A 15,780-nucleotide genomic window follows, 5' to 3' on the forward strand; every position below is an offset into this window, starting at 1 on the left:
GGAACTGTTCATGGCAAGGGCCGCACTGTGGCAGTTTATGGCAGGGAGCAAAGATTAGTTTTTCAACGAAATCTCTCACGTTCATGATACATTGTAGTTAAAATTTGTGTCAGGTTTGTAGGGACTTTAATTATAAGACCAAACAGGTTTTGTTTTCGAAAAGTTAATTCTTTTTTAATTGAGTTTTGGAAAAGGGTCTTTCCTTCAGATGCAGTAATACACAGAAGAAAATAAATAGCATTAGTGCTATAATAACTGTCAAGTGTTGATTTGTTAAGAACAATTTTAACCAGTATTTTCTTTATAAGATTTATGCCCAGTGTTTAATGAAGTAAACATAGAAGCAGGGGGCTACAGCTTATCAAAACAAAACCATATCTGTTTTTTTGCATCCTTCAGGTTACAAGGTATGAAGAAATTGAATACTTAAGGGAAACAAAAGTCTGAAATAGACAGCTACAGGATATAGCAAATGCACTTTAACAAGTATTCTCTTAAGAGGGTTTCACCTTACATGTAATGTCCGTATAAACGATTAAAGCTCAAGTTTACTCTTTTAACAAGTCTGAGTGATAATTTTGCCCTTTAGGAGTGTGAATTTTATTTTTCACAGCTTTCTTATTGGCAAGGTATTTATTTCAAAGTAATTGCATTTAACTCACAGGGCAGTTTTTTTTGTAGAGATTCCTCCACTAGTTCCTCAGCTCAAGTTCTCTTTTAGAGAGATCCGATTTACACAGCATTAGGTTACAGTATATGTTACAGCGATTGACCAGCAAGTGATTTCACAGTTGATTTCTAAGGGCAAATCAAATACACATACAGTTAACTGGGGGGGAAAAAACCAAAACAACACAATTCATGTGTACTAAAAGTCTTCACTCTTGGGGTCTTTGTATGTGGCAAGTCCTGCCCTGACTACAGATGGTGGCAAAATCCTCATCACCCTGAGTGGAACAGGATTTTTTACCTGGTGAAGTGAGTGGATGGGCATAGTCTAGTTAGAGAGAATAACCTGAATTTTTCATTTTAAACTCTGTAAAATTTTTAGTGTACTGCATAAGTACTGTTATTAGTAGTAGTATTCACAATGTCACACAGTGGAATTAGTGGAAGAGCCTGTAAAAGAACTTTGAGCTGAGCTCCAGGAACAACTGCTGGACTTGCAGAAATATAGCTGTCACTTTTAGGGCCTCTTCCACATTGTTTCCTTAAACCTGGACAGGGAAGGTGTGTTTTGGGCCATAAAAGATTTACTTACAGCTTAAGGATGTGCTTTTACCTGGAACACTTCAAGTGAAAAGTAGGGAAAATTGTTTCCCAATAATAACACAGACATGTTCATGGTGATATTCTGTCCTAATTAACTTCATGCGTGAACATAATGAGACTAAAAAAAGGAATTGTAGCTGCTATAAACTGCTTTGATCAAACTTGAAACAGGCTGTATTTTTAGTTTAGAATCTTCAAGTACTTTTTGATGGCCTGTGAAAGACTAGATTTGATGTTATTGGAGGTTCTCAGGTTTCCCAATTGTCCCATGTTCCTACCCTCAGCCTGCATGTCAGATGGCTGGTCTAGGCCAGGGCACCCCAGGCTCTGCTGAGGGCCCTGAGCAGCTGGGGGTGTGTGGGCACACTCCTCCATGCCCCTGGACAGAGTGTGGATCAGGGCTGGGGTGCAGGGGTGGCACTGCCTAGCCACACTGGCTAGGAAACGTCAGAAAAAGCAACATAATCACATTCTATCAGAAAACACATAGATTAGCTAGGGGGCCTGGTGCCACCCAAGAGGTATAACTGTAACTAATGTTACAGGAAAGGAGTTCCTGGTTACTGAGGCTGTTAAGTAGTGCCGAGGTATAAAATATGTTGTGTTTCTTTTCCTTTTACAGAAAGCAGAAGCCACCGGTGAAAAGCGACCTAGAGGCCGGCCCAGAAAATGGGTAGGTATTTCACTTCCAGATTTATTTACTGTGTTATAAAGACTGTTATAAAGTCCGTTCTTTTAGAGAACAGTAATTTCATTTGTAAAAAAAAGCATCCATCTTCTGTGTCTCTTTGTTCTGGTGGATTGACTAAAGGGTTAAGAGAGCAAAGAAGTCGATCACAGCTTCCTACCTTTAGACTCTGGTAGTTTGCTCAAGACACTTTACAATTAAATGTTTGCTGCAGGTGAATATTTATGTGTATCTTATCAGCATGAAAAGAGGCTCAACTCTTCCTTCAAAAGAGCGTAACAATGAGATAACTTGTTCAGTAATTGAGTAACAAAGGTTAAAGGGACACTCTCAGACATCAGAGGGTGATAAGACTCAGAGGTAGGGTGCACGAGATAAAGTTTAAAAACCAAAGTGCTTTTGTTCTACATTGCCTGGAAACATGCATATTTTCCTTAAATCCAGTGAGAAAGACTACAGATGAATAGCAGGATACTTGCACTTAGAATTCAGTTTTCCCATTCAGAGTAATTACCATGCCTCATATATTTGTAGTGACCAGTAATATATTACATTAAAAGTTTCTGCTTTTCCTGACCCCATTTAGTCTTTAGATGTGTCTATCAGATGTACATTTTTGTTCTTCAGCTATGGAAGTGTTTCAGTCTTAGGTACTTGAAATTTTGTGTTCTCACTGACATTTATAGCTAATGAGGGTCTGCCTGGTGCACCTCTCATCTGCATGTTTTCCACTTGTGCTTGGGCTTTCATAAGAAAAGTGATTGGGATGTCACTGGGAAAATGATACTGAGTATTAAAAGACATAAATGTGTAACTGTGTGCTTCATCACAAGTTAACATTTCTGATTTCCCTTTTCCACTTCCCTTTCCCTTTACCTGCTCAACATGTTTCTTTAAACTTCTTTTTCAAATCCACCCCCACCATCTCAATTTCAACCCCTTATTTCATTCTGTATTCTCTTTCCTCTTGTCAGTCCTGTCATTTTTTCCTCCATTTTGTTCAGTTCTTTTGCATAGCTGTTAAGAGTTGTAAAAGTATATGCTTGCAAAAGCTCAAACAGCACCAGAAGGTACCAAAAACTACAGCTAAGGTTCTCCAGAGTATCAGCCACTAAACACAGGAAAGTTGGCTTTAGCAGCCACTTTAAGAACTAGTTCTATTGCACTGTCTAGTGAATGTAACACAGGATATTTCATTGGAGAAAACAGTCCGCTGCATACTAGATGAGTGCTTTATACCTGTAGTTTTTAAGTCAGGCAGTTTTCAGGTACATTAGGAAGCTCACTGGCATTAAAAAAAAAGGTGCCTTTTTGAAACATGCCTATGCTGGTGATCTTCTCAAAAGCCACTTGGAGAAGGCAAATGCCAAGTGCAGTAAAACATGGATCGGTTCCTGTCTGCTTCCTCCTGCCTGGCTTGAGCCTTGTGTATGTGGATAATGAGTGTTGCTTGCTTGATCCTCACCTTGGGTGCAATCCTTAGGAAACAGCAAAAATACCTGGTTTATGAGAGTAATTAATTTATAACAGTCAGTCCATCCCCACTGAACAGGAAGGTGTGGCAGGTGAATAGGGATGGTTGAAGAGTTTGGGGAAAAGGCAGCAGCCTGAAATGTTAAAAAGATTTTCTCTTCCAAGTATTCATAGTCAGAAACTAAGGTGAGTTTTCAGTGAAAAAGGATAACGTAGCACTTCTGGCATCTTGTAGGCTACAATGTTTCCCTTCTGTGTTTGCGTCTTTATGGGAAAGAAAGAATAGGCAGTATCAGTGGAGGATTCAGTATGGAATGGGCCATTTGTCAGGTCAAGAATCTGATTTTCAGAGATGGGAATTACTGAAATATGGTTGTATGCATTCCTTTATTATGAGACCAATACTTACAACAGTTTCACTTATTTTTTTTAAAATTAATGCTTATTTTGAAACTCGATATTACTTTGCTGTTGTGCCTCTTGAAAGCATAGTATTTTTATTTTCTTATTCCGATGATATGATTGCTTCTTGTAATCTTCAGAGATAATGCTCCAATCTGCAGCTTGCATTGAGATAATTCTACAGACCATGAGAATCAAATATGCCATTTTTTCCCCTTCTCTTTTTTCCTCTTTCCAGTTTAAATTAAGTTCATGGGTTCCTTCTCTGTGCATGACGAAATGGAGAGTAATGTTGTATTTTTCTCCAAAAAGAAACGTGATTCAATTATTATCCGTCATTATGGTACCAGCTATAAGCAAAGCTTATAGTTGAAATCAAGGGAGGAGTCTGCCTGAAAGCAGATGGTACAGCAGCATCCTTTGTTTAGACCTCCAACATGTAGTCAAAAACGTCCTTTTTATATCACCCATACTTCAGTTTAGTCCTTAATGATTATATTCTTCCTTAATCCAATTTACTTATTACCAAGCCTTAATGATGATGGTTCAGTATCAGTGCAATTAAGGAGTGTGTAGGGTTTTTTTCTTGGAAAGGGCAGAATTCTACATTTTCATAAGTTTGTGACCCTTTTTTTGGGAGTCTAGAGGTTCTGTGTTATATGTTGTTCATCAAATTGTAAAGTATTATTTCTGCTGTTTCCTTCAATATGCACATGCAGAGACATACGAGCTAACAGACCATTGTAGAATTCTGGTAGTTGCTCTTTCTGCTGGTTCAAATTAAGTATTTAATGTTTGTGACTCACAGTGTATTTATTTATATATTATTTTTTAGAAGAGAAGTAAATTTTTTCTGACTAGTATAAAACTGAGAGGGGGAGGGAGAGCCCAAGAGAAGAGGGATAGAAGCCCAGTTTATCGCAAGCATATGAGACATCAGATGATCTTTTTAACTCAATAATGTGTACTTTGCAAAGTTGTCAAAGGAAAGAAGACCCTTGTCAATAGAACAGACAGTAAAGACTAAACAAAATCTTCTGAAAATAAAATATTCAGCTACATAGAAAAGCTTTCTAAATGTGGAGAGCTAATTGAATGAAAGTCCTGAAGATAACAAGGTCAAGCAGGTGAGACATGAACATAGCTGAAATCAGAAACACAGTGCCTGCTGCTGTAAAACTCGTCCTCACCGTAGGTTGTTGCACACGTGTGGAACACCTTGAGGGCTGTGAGTCTACTACCTATTAACACTCTTCATGGGGGCCTCAGTACTCCTTAATTTTAGTGGTTTTATTGCACAAACATATTCTAAGCTCCTTGGATGCATGTACATTAGTGTGTTAGGTCAAATCAGGAGTATGCTTTGGAAATGCATCTCCTAGTTTTCCCCACTTAGTGTATGCGTTGTGTAGCAGTCACAGAGCTCATTGGTTGGACTCCTTTCAAATGAAACCAAATTGGAAGATGTGCTGCAGAAGTGCAGTCTGGTAGACATTCAACTCACAGGACTAGGCTAGAGCAAAATAAAAACCTCTTGAAAGGTGTGTGGTTTGGACCTTAGGTCCTTGGCACCATCCTGTGGTCCAGATTGCAGACACAGCCTTTGATGCTTAAAAAAGGCTATGAAGCAACCTGTTTTTTATTAGCAGAATTATTTTATGTAGCACAGGCATAAAGTCAAATTCACATTCACAGAAGTCAGTGAAAGGTTTGTCATTAACTTCATCAGGGCCATGTGTTTGCCATTGAGGCCTGATGCTGCTGCTCATGGACTCAGCAACGGTTTTGCTCATGGCTTCAGATAGCCCTTTGTAAAGAGCTATCAAAGGTTTTTTATTTTATTTATTTAATTTCTGTATACCTATAATTTGACTGAAAGGAAGGGACTGAAGGTTTATGAGTAGAGCAGAGGACTACGTAATCAATTGTCTTGCTGTTTGTTCCAAAGAGCTGCATTGAAAAGTCCTGGAAATTTCATAGTCTTCTAGTGCTCTCAGACATCAGTTTAATAGAGGAATCTGAAACCCAGTTTTGAAGTTGATGCTTAAAATGGTATTTGTTTTTAATTTCCATTGTTTTTGTTGAGTCTTTAGGTAGAAATATTTTTGCATTTCCAAATTGTTTAACTTGAACAACAGACTCTGCGTGGCATGGCAGAGTTGTTCCAAATGTTCAGGGAACTGCCCAGAGTTTTTTACAGCCTTGAGCAGGACTTTGGTGAGGAGCAGAGATGGCTGATTCCATGCCATATAGCTGTTTTAAAAGATGGAGAGACAGAATTCTAGAATTTGCATGATTGTAACAGCAGAACATAGTTGGTGACCTGACCAGGGACATGCAGGATGCATGTGAAGAATCTGCTTGCACATCTCATCACTGAAGCCCAAATACGAACTGTGAATTGTTCAGAAAACTTGCAACAATTTTGTTTTCTGCTAGGTAGTATAGATAGCACATTTCAGTTTGGTAGGAGATAAGAGGTAATAGGAAATTAATTTCCTTAAGCAGATTTTTAATCTGATCTAGTCATGGTCATCTAGACAAGCTGAGTGGGTAGGGGCTGTTCAGCCTGGAGAAGGCTTCAGACAGACCATTGTGGCATCCCAATACCCAAAGGGAGCTACAAGAAAAATGGAGATGGACTTTTTACAAGGACCTGTAGTCAAGGACCAGTAGTGATAGGACAAGGGGAAATGGCTTTAAACTGGAAGAGAGTAGTTTAGGTTAGATATTAAGAGGAAATTGCTTACTGTGAGGGTGGTGAGACAATGGAACAGTTGTTCAGAGAAATTGTAATGTCCCACCCCTGGGAGTGCTCAAGGCCAAGGTGGATGGGGCTTTGAGCAACCTGGTCTAGTGGAAAGTATCTTTGCCCATGGCAGGGTGTTGGAATGAGGTGATCTTCCAGGTCCCTTCCAACCTAAACCATTTGATGATTATATGATTGATGATTATAGTACTTTTTTAATGAGGGCAGAGTTTCACTTTATACAGAATGCCAGTTCAAGCAGTGTCAAACCACATTTTAAAAAATCATTACAAAAGTGATTTTTCATAATAACTTTTTCTTCAGATTATTTCCCAGTGCAATTCTGACATAGCTGAGATACAAAACCTTAAACATGGAATTGGTGAGATGTTTCTGTGCCAGCAGTTCCTGTGTCGGGGCAAGGACTCCTAATGGTCATTAAGATTTTGAAAATTAGTTTCTGAATTTTGAAGAAATACATATCAAGGAAATCCCATTGCCTCAGAGGAATCATCAATGTTTTGAGGATATTTCTTGCCCATATTAGCTCAGTTGGTCAGAGCACGGTGTTAATAAAAACAAGGTTGTGGATTCAATGCCCATACAGACATTCACTTAAGAGCTGGACGTGATGATTCTTGTGGGTTCCTTCCAACTCAAAATATCCTGTGAATCTGTGAACACTGAGCCTTTCCACACCTAAGTCAAGTTTCTAAGTCAAGTTTCTGCCTGATAGTGACATACCCTGTGAAGTCATTTAACTAATTTTTCTTACTTTTCATGCAGGCAGTCATTTTTGTTTAATATGAAGTCATGGTCTAAGAGGTGCTTAAATTCATGCAGGCTTCTTCACTGGGAGGTAGAGAGAGAAGAATGTTCTGCGATCATAGTCCATCCTGCTCCAAAGAAGGCTTTGTTATAGTAGTGGTGAATTCTCATCTGGAGATATTAATCTTTTGGCATTAATGAAGACAACCTTGACAATAAAATAAGACACATAATTGACTTTTAGGTAGCAAAAGGTTAGTGTGAGACTTTCCTCCCTTTGATGTGGTGCTTGCCAGTGTATCCCTAAGCTAGGCTAGAGATTCTGCTGTTACGAGAACATATATTTGTTTAAATTAAGTACTACCAGGTCCATTTGCAGCAAGCCATGATTGAGATAAATTTTAAGTGCATATGTTGGATGATGAATGAAAAAGTTACTACTTATGTAGTTATAGAAGATAGCACAGATAAAAATTCAGTTTCTTATTCTTGCAAGAAGAACATAATTTCAGTTACTTTGAGTCTTTACAGCTTTTGACTGCTGTATCTGTGGTGTTATTGCTTCATGTGAAGCACATCATGAAAATTTGCCTATGTTGCTGTTACTTTAATCTGCCAAACGACCTTAGCTTCTCTCTGAAGGTCATAGATACTATTTTATAACTTGGCAATATAAAATACCTTCTTTCTTGAACCTGTTCTATGTCTGTGTGGGCAAGAAGGTCACCTGAGAGTGTTCATTGTTTCAGTGGTCTAAAGAGCTTGAAGGGGCTTTTATAATTATGAAAAAAGGACTGTTGACCTCTCTCCTTTAAAATTCCAAAACTTAAGAAGTGGATGAAGGACATGAATTAAAAGGCTTAAAATCTTTATACCTATACACTTACTTTCCAGTTCAGACGACCTGTAAAAGAAATCATCTCTCAAAACATGAACATTTTGACAAAGGCAGTGATTGTTGAAATTTTCTGCTCTAACAGATGCTCTTTTTTTTTTTTCTTTGCCAATTTTTGGTTGTTTGCTTTTTTTTTCTTTTCTATTCAACATTCTAGGAAAGGAAAAAAATCATCTTACATGCTTGTACCAAATGCATTAAAAAATCACTAAAAATATGTTCTGACTCCCCAGTGATCAGAGAGGTATGTGTCTTCATTTCTTTAGATGTTTGTCTAAGCAAACGCTGTCCTTCCTTGGAATTTCAGAGTCCTGTTCTTTGCTGGTATAAGTGGATGTGGCAGCATTTATTTGAAAGAGACCATAACAGAAAATTTAGCCATGATATTTCTTTTCTAAAATGCATTTATATTAGCAAAAGTATATTCCACTCATTCTCTAATTCACTTTCACTTCTGTTAAGGTATATTAAAAGATATCATCTTAGCTAAAAAAATATTTTGACTTCATCTGACATTTCAGACTCCTTAAAGGAAAAACTTTTATTCTGTCTGAGGTCCAAAGAGGAAATTTTATCAGGTAAAAGATGCATAAAGTAAAATTAGAGCACCTCTAGTGAAAGGCAAACTGAAATTCTTAGCTATTTTCTTTTTATGATCTCAGATAACAGGTGTTCAAGAACTTTAAAAATTAGTTTTCCATCTGGCTGTGTACTTTGATTTTATTAGCCTCACTGCTCATTTTACCTATGAGGAAACTGAGCACTGAGGCTGTTTGTGGCAACATCAGGAGGCATTTTTACACCTGCAATGTTTGAATTCTCGGGGTTTTTGACTAGCAGTTATCAGTAATTGTGCATCCAAATACCTGACAGAGAAAATGTGTCAGGTAAAGAAAAGTGCAGGCACTCATTCTTGCCCTTACAATTCCATTTTCACCATTGAAAATGTTATGAATGCAGAAAGAGAAGCTGGGCCTCACCTCCATTGAAAGTGTACTCCACAAGGTTAATTGCCTTGCCCAAGGAAATCTGTAGGAGAGCCAGGAATAGAACTCGGATTTCCTGGCAGCCTGCCCTGTGCCTTCAGCTCAAGGCCATCCTCCTCCAGTAAAGCTTGCTTGAGAGCACACTGGATGAGGCAGGGAGGGAAACACACTTTTCAGTCTTGTATCTTAAACTAATAGATGCTTTTTACCTGTTTCTGTAAATTCAGGTGTGACTATTTCAGTATCTCTAGCATATGTCTAGCTGGTGGGCAGTGAGGAGTAGGAGTAAGTTATTTTAAAAGTCTATATATCATCCCTGGAGATATTTAAAAGACAAGTAGATGTGGTCCTTAGGGACATGGTTTAGTGGTGGCTTTGGCAGTGCTGGATTAATGGTTGGACTTGATGATCTTAGAAGTCTTTTCCAACCTAAATAATTCTGTGATTATGTGATTCTATATACAGGATAGAATGAAGAGATTTAGGACCAGAAGGATTTTTAACCGATCCCAAATACAAGCCTGAAGGGTATTTGATGGATATTGATGATATTTTCTCATCTTTGTACCTTGATTACATAGAAGTCCAATACTGACTGATTAAATGACAGACATTGTCACCAAAACAAGATGCCTGGTTCCTTGAATATTTGGGATATGCTTACTCTGATTTTGAGCATTAGCCAATCTGAGCCAAGGCTGTGGGACAGGGCCATTCCAAGTCACCTCATCTAGAGATGGTATTTCCATACCCTGTCTTCTTGAAAGGTAGTGCTGCAGAAGGAATGAAAACCCATGTTTTAATGTGTGATTCAGGAGAGAAGATTTGGAGTCAAGACTCCTAGGTTTTCTTAAAATTTCTGACTAATTGTGCCACTTGTTCAACATAATTTAATTTAATTTAATTCTGCTTAACACTGCAAGCCCCCATAGTGCTGTAGCCCTACAGGAAGATATCACATTTTTTCTCTGCAAGAAAAGGCCATCTTATAAATGGCACTCGGTCCCTGTGTGGGTGAATTTACTCCTGTCAATTAAGAGTTACCATAATAATTAAAGATGGGCAATATTTTTGGCTTTGTTCTGCATTCTGTACAGACTGAAGCAGGCAATGTGGATGGCAAAGGAATGCAGGGTTGATCCTCTTCTGGAAGACTTGGGGAGATGCTGATACTGTGATAATTAATATTTGGAGAGTACTTCCAGGTGTTTGAATGAAAGTCATTATATGCTTTAAGTGCAAGTATTGTTATTTTTCTTCCTTAATCCTGAGTCTAAGCCTCACATCAAATTACAGTTCAGTGTTACGTTTTAGGTATGAGGCTAGGTTTTCAACAAGACAGTGGGCTTCCTTCATTAAATAGCTGCAAAATATCCTCACCAGGAATCGTCTTCTAATTCTGTAGCACACAACACCAAGTGAAGAAAAATATTTTATTTTTGTCTCTGCTGTTTTGAATTCCTTTTTGTGCTAGTTCCCATTTAAAATACAAAAGAAGCATAGTTTACAATAGCATTTACAAGTCCACCTGTTTTTCTGTCCCTGTGTGAGATATTCATCAGACTGCAAAGGGAAACCAAAATAAAAGTAGAGGGACAAAACCCTGACATTTGAAAATTGTGACTTCACAAGCTGTATTGCTTAAATAGTCAGATTGGGATATGCAGTTTAATGATTTAAAGATGCAGTAGTAACACTGCTGCTAGAAGAGGAAGAAATCATTTCAGGTCCAAGAGAATCCAGATATTTTCAGACTTGGGGGAACCCTGAAATGGGAAACATGGAGGCCTGGGAAGACGACAGTCTGAATGAAAAAGTCATATGTTGAAAAGCACGTAACTGTGGAATGGAGGCTGATAATGCTGAGAGCAGTGTTTGTTTTGCATTCCTGTGTTGCTCTCTGTTCAGAATGGTTCTGGTTGCACAGAAGATGATAATTAGCCTTGCTGTTACTGTAGGCTGTTGGTGGGATACGATTTCCTTCTTCACAGTACAGTGAGACAAGGAGGCTGCTTCTAGGTTGTTTTGATGTTGCAGTGATTTCATTTCAGGAAGGAAGTCTTGCTTCTGCACAAGGGCAACCACCAGCCACCCTGTGCTCACGCGAGGAGAAGGTGGGTTTATTTCCTAAGCACAGGCATCTCAGTTTCATCTCTTTTCTTTCATGGCATGACATTGCAGGCAATCCATTACGCCCAAGCTACAGCCTGTCTCACTAGGGTTTTAGATTCTATCATCCATTCCCTTCCAGGACAGGCTCCTAAAATATTTTAAAAGTCTGTTTATTATCCCTGGAAATACTTAAAAGATATGTAGATGTGGTCCTTAGAGACATCTTTTAGTGGTGGACTTTGCAGTGCCAGATTAATGGTTGGACTTGATGACCTTAGAAGTCTTTTCCAACCAAAATGTTGAAAACTAGCCTTAATTAATACTCAAAAATTCTGTAGCTTCTCCTCTGCATGGCATTTCAGCTTCAAGAGGAGGGCTGGAGAATGCTTCTCATCCAGGAAAACACAGGAACTTGTGATTGGGACACTTACATAGGAGGTGTGGATTTAAACCTTTGTCACATTTGCTAATAGATAGACCCCCTGTGAAAAGTCTTGCTCAGAGATGCTGATGTCCAGGCTGGACCTGAGCCCTGTGAATGGTGCTATGCTCTGTCCTGGTAATACATAGCTCTGAAGGCTTCTCCAGGGATGGAGCTAGATTTTGGATGGCTGTTGGGTGAAACCTGAAAAGGAGTTTTAGTAGGGATGTAAGGCTTGATGCCTTAGATTATCAATTTTAAGCATGTTCAGCTAATTAAACTAAGAGGGCTTGAAGGTTAGTAAGAAAATACTAGGCACTTAAAGAACTTCCAGAAATAGCTGCAGAGAATAGATGGATCAAACGTCACTCTAGTGAAATCTCCACATATCTAAGATGTTATTTGTGTGTTTTATAGCATGGATGCTAGAATTTTGCTGGCAACAGCTTGCTGCAATCTATTTGCATGTGATTTTAATTCCTTCTCTTGCCAGTTAAAATTGTATTCCCTGTTATTATTGCAAGTATTGTAGAGTTTCAGGGTTTTTTTTTGGCAGTTTGGTTATATATCTGTGTGAGTGCTATTTCCATAGCAGTTTTAGGAGACTAGTAATGAATAATGTATGTCTTTATTCTCCTTTTTTTCCCACTTCTTTAAAATAAACTCTCTATTTTCAGTTTGTTTTATTCTATTCTGCCAGTCCTGACAACTATTGAACTGTGGAACTGCAGGGTCAGGTTTTGGTGCTACTTACGATGATTTAAATAATAGTACTGATAAATTAAGTTTGATTATATATCTGTATTGGTGTCAATGGGAATGGTGTTTGGTCTGCAGAGGTTGGTTTGCTTTGATTAAAAGTGATTTGCTAATGGTGGCAGTCCCCATTTTGGGGATTCTTAAGATTATGAGTGAATTGGCACAATTTAGGGTTTTTACATCCTGTCTGTTTAGTGTAACTGTTGAGAGCTTAAAAACAGTCAGACTGGTAGTTTCTGTATGCAGCAGAATTCATGACTTTACTTAATATATTACCCAAATCCATTTTGACTGTTATCAATTATCCTAATAGACAGCAATTGGAGCCTTTTACAAGATGCAGTAGAAACACATCTGTGAGCTTCACTGTTATGATCTTACCAAAATTGCATTGTGCTAACATATTCTTGGGGTTTCCTCAGTATTCACAGAGAACCCATTCAGGCTCTGGCTGCTTCTCCTGCTTTGTTTCCTGTTAATGATGTTAAATGCCTTGAGAAATCTGCTTGGGGACCCTCCTTCCATGTACAACTGTGTATTTGGGTTTTGAAAGAAACATCTCACACAATTGACAGAGTATGTACAGTACTTGGATCAAAGTATTAAATATGTAGAGGAGACAAGGTGCCCTCTGACATGGCATGCACTGCTACATTCATTAATGTTCATTAACATTCATAAACTATTTGGAGGCATCAGAAGTGTATGAAGTTTTTGAGGTACTTCTGCAACCTTCCCATTCAAGTCAGGAATGACCATTCTAGCAATTGTTTTATCAAGCTTTACACGTAAGTCTGATTGAGGTAGGTAGACTGACAAATGGTCTGCCAGTGAGACATGATGCCCCTGGTCAAGTAGATTGTATACGTAGCCAGGAGATGCATGATAAAATTTCAGGTTTGTTGAAGTCAATGGCCAAACTCCTAATGAAATCCCTTGCCTGGATTTCAGCCCCTCTGCCTCTACCACTAATGTGATATATGTCTGTGTCTGCTGCTTGGTTACAAGCTCTATAAATTGTGTGAGTAACCATATTTGCACAAAACTCAGGCAATTTGGGGAAGACCATCTATACATGTTCAACAGAAACTTTATGGTGATTCTTACATAACAAGAACAATATTTGACTAAATCTGTGAATACGATAAATTTGTTATTAATGTCAGCTAAGTTTTGAACAGCTACTGCACGAGTAACAAGGGGACTAGACTTGTACAGAGATACACAGAGAAGATTTTTATTTTTGCTTTTTTAATAATAAAGCAACTTGTGTGCCACATAAACAGTAATACTTCTTGAAAGGAGAACCTTTTTCTTCTTTAATAATTTCTGCGGGCTATTTGAAAAGTGAAATATGAACACCTCTGTACTGTAACCTTCAGCAAATTTTTCAAAGATATATAAAGATATGGTTTTCAAAATGCCTGAATTATCTTGCTTTTTCCGCATCCATAACTTTTATTAAGCTGTGGTCATAGGTAGATACATACTGAGAGTATATGAGTCACTGAAACAAATTCCTTTCAAGGTGAGTCTGTGTAAATTAGTGCCTCCACTGAAGTGAATCCAATAGCAAGACTCCAACTTACTTGGTTGTAGCCAGGATTTCGCTCTCCAAAAGCTTGTAAATGGCAATATATAAATTGGAAACCCTTTCTTAGTTATGTTAACAAAAAGTCACTTATTATGGTTTTGCATAAGGGAAAGAATTTGCCCTTTAATCTGCAGTATATCTTGAGGGAGAAGGGTTTGCACATTGTATTTTTTGCTTAAACTAGAACAAATCTTTTCGGTAAAGACAATATCCATTGCACAGAGAACAACAAAGAGAAATTATGCTATAGCTGAAGTTCACACATGAGCACAGAAATGGTTCAAAGTTATGTCCTTAATAATAATTTTGCTCCAAGCAGAAAGCTACTTTATCTCTTTCATTGTTCGTTTCAGGAAGTAGGTCTCAGAACCTTTGCAGGCAAACCAGATGCAATCACTTTCCAAGAAAGAGGTTGTTAATTCCATTGTGCCAAATCACTAAAAAAAGCTATTTAAGGGAGAAGCTAGAGTCATCATGATCTTTTCGCATAATTATAAGTCACTGTGGTTTTCTTTGCAAGCTTTGTGCATTGCAAAGCTCTGTACACCTTTCTTCACGTCCCTGAAGTCATTATCTTGAGTATATAATAAATGGGAAGCAGAACTCTAGTGATTTATTTAGCTTTCTCTTTTTTTGGAATTGTTAGTTTTCAGAAAAGCTTTTAGTGACCTTAAAACAAAACAAAAAAAAGTGGAGAAATTCTGTCCTTTCTTCGCACTTGTGGTGCGAGCATTCCAGACACTTTGCACAAGTATAGAAGCAGGGGTAAACATAGCTGTATCCATTCTGTGTTTGTCTTCTCTGAGTCAACATTTGAATCCTTAACTTACCTGCTCTCCTCATTCAGGGCTACATAAATGCCATGGATAGAAACTTTGGAAAAGTTCTCATTTTGAGTAATTTGAACATGATCAGGCTGTTGAAAAATTGAAAAGGGCATTATGTTAATTAAGAAAAATGTCTGAGGGTTTATTTGGAAGATATCTAGCAAAATAAACATCTAGTCCAAGACTAACTGAGAATATGAGAAATATGAGAAATTTCATGTAACCTTTGAGAAAATCTTACAGAGTAGAAGGCAGGCAAAAAGAAGGAACAAAGAGGCCAAATCTCTGTAAGATCTAGAGTAGTGAGGAATTGTCACTTTTGGATTCTTAGATTGAATTTGATTTCACCAGCTGTCAGCTCAATTGTGTCCCATATGCTGGTATTAGAGTTTTCAGTGTAAGGAGAGCAAGTGCCTAAGTTATCCAGCTCTTATTTTGCATGCCTATCATAGCCCCTCTGCCTCTTGCAGTCTAGGAGACTGAAAGGAAAAATAATTTTTCTTCTTTCAGAAACAAAAGTGATATGTAAAGCTCTTTTGTTTACAATGTTTATGCTCTGTATATCCAGGCTCAGGGTAACTCTCTTAGTACCTGGGTTAGATGTGGAAAGATACAGTTCAGGGGGTTACATTCCTCTTTTTGGATTTTGTTGCTCAGCCAGATACCTGGGGATTTCCTAGTAACTGGTCCATTATGGTTATCTTGCTCCATTGGAGATGGAATAGCCAGACCCCAGAGACAAAAGCCATGTCAGCTTGAGGAGGAGGGCAGAATCATGGGAAGTTTGAAGGCAGTTCAAAATAACTTCATTCCCTTAATATCCTGTCTTAAGCT

The 15,780-nt window shown here is 38.1% G+C and overlaps 1 protein-coding gene across 2 annotated transcripts in view; it reads left to right on the forward strand.

Annotated features, from left to right (window-relative positions):
• The window catches only part of HMGA2 (high mobility group AT-hook 2), a 129,968-nt gene that overhangs the window by 9,229 nt on the left and 104,959 nt on the right, over positions 1-15,780 (forward strand). For both annotated transcript variants that reach the window (XM_017733194.1, XM_008632795.2), the window contains exon 3: positions 1,895-1,945. In XM_017733194.1, coding sequence (XP_017588683.1) covers positions 1,895-1,945 — 51 coding nt within the window. The remainder of the gene's footprint in view (positions 1-1,894; positions 1,946-15,780) is intronic.

Source organism: Corvus brachyrhynchos, unplaced genomic scaffold (genome assembly GCF_000691975.1).
Source record: "Corvus brachyrhynchos isolate BGI_N302 unplaced genomic scaffold, ASM69197v1 scaffold32, whole genome shotgun sequence".
NCBI lineage: Eukaryota > Metazoa > Chordata > Aves > Passeriformes > Corvidae > Corvus > Corvus brachyrhynchos.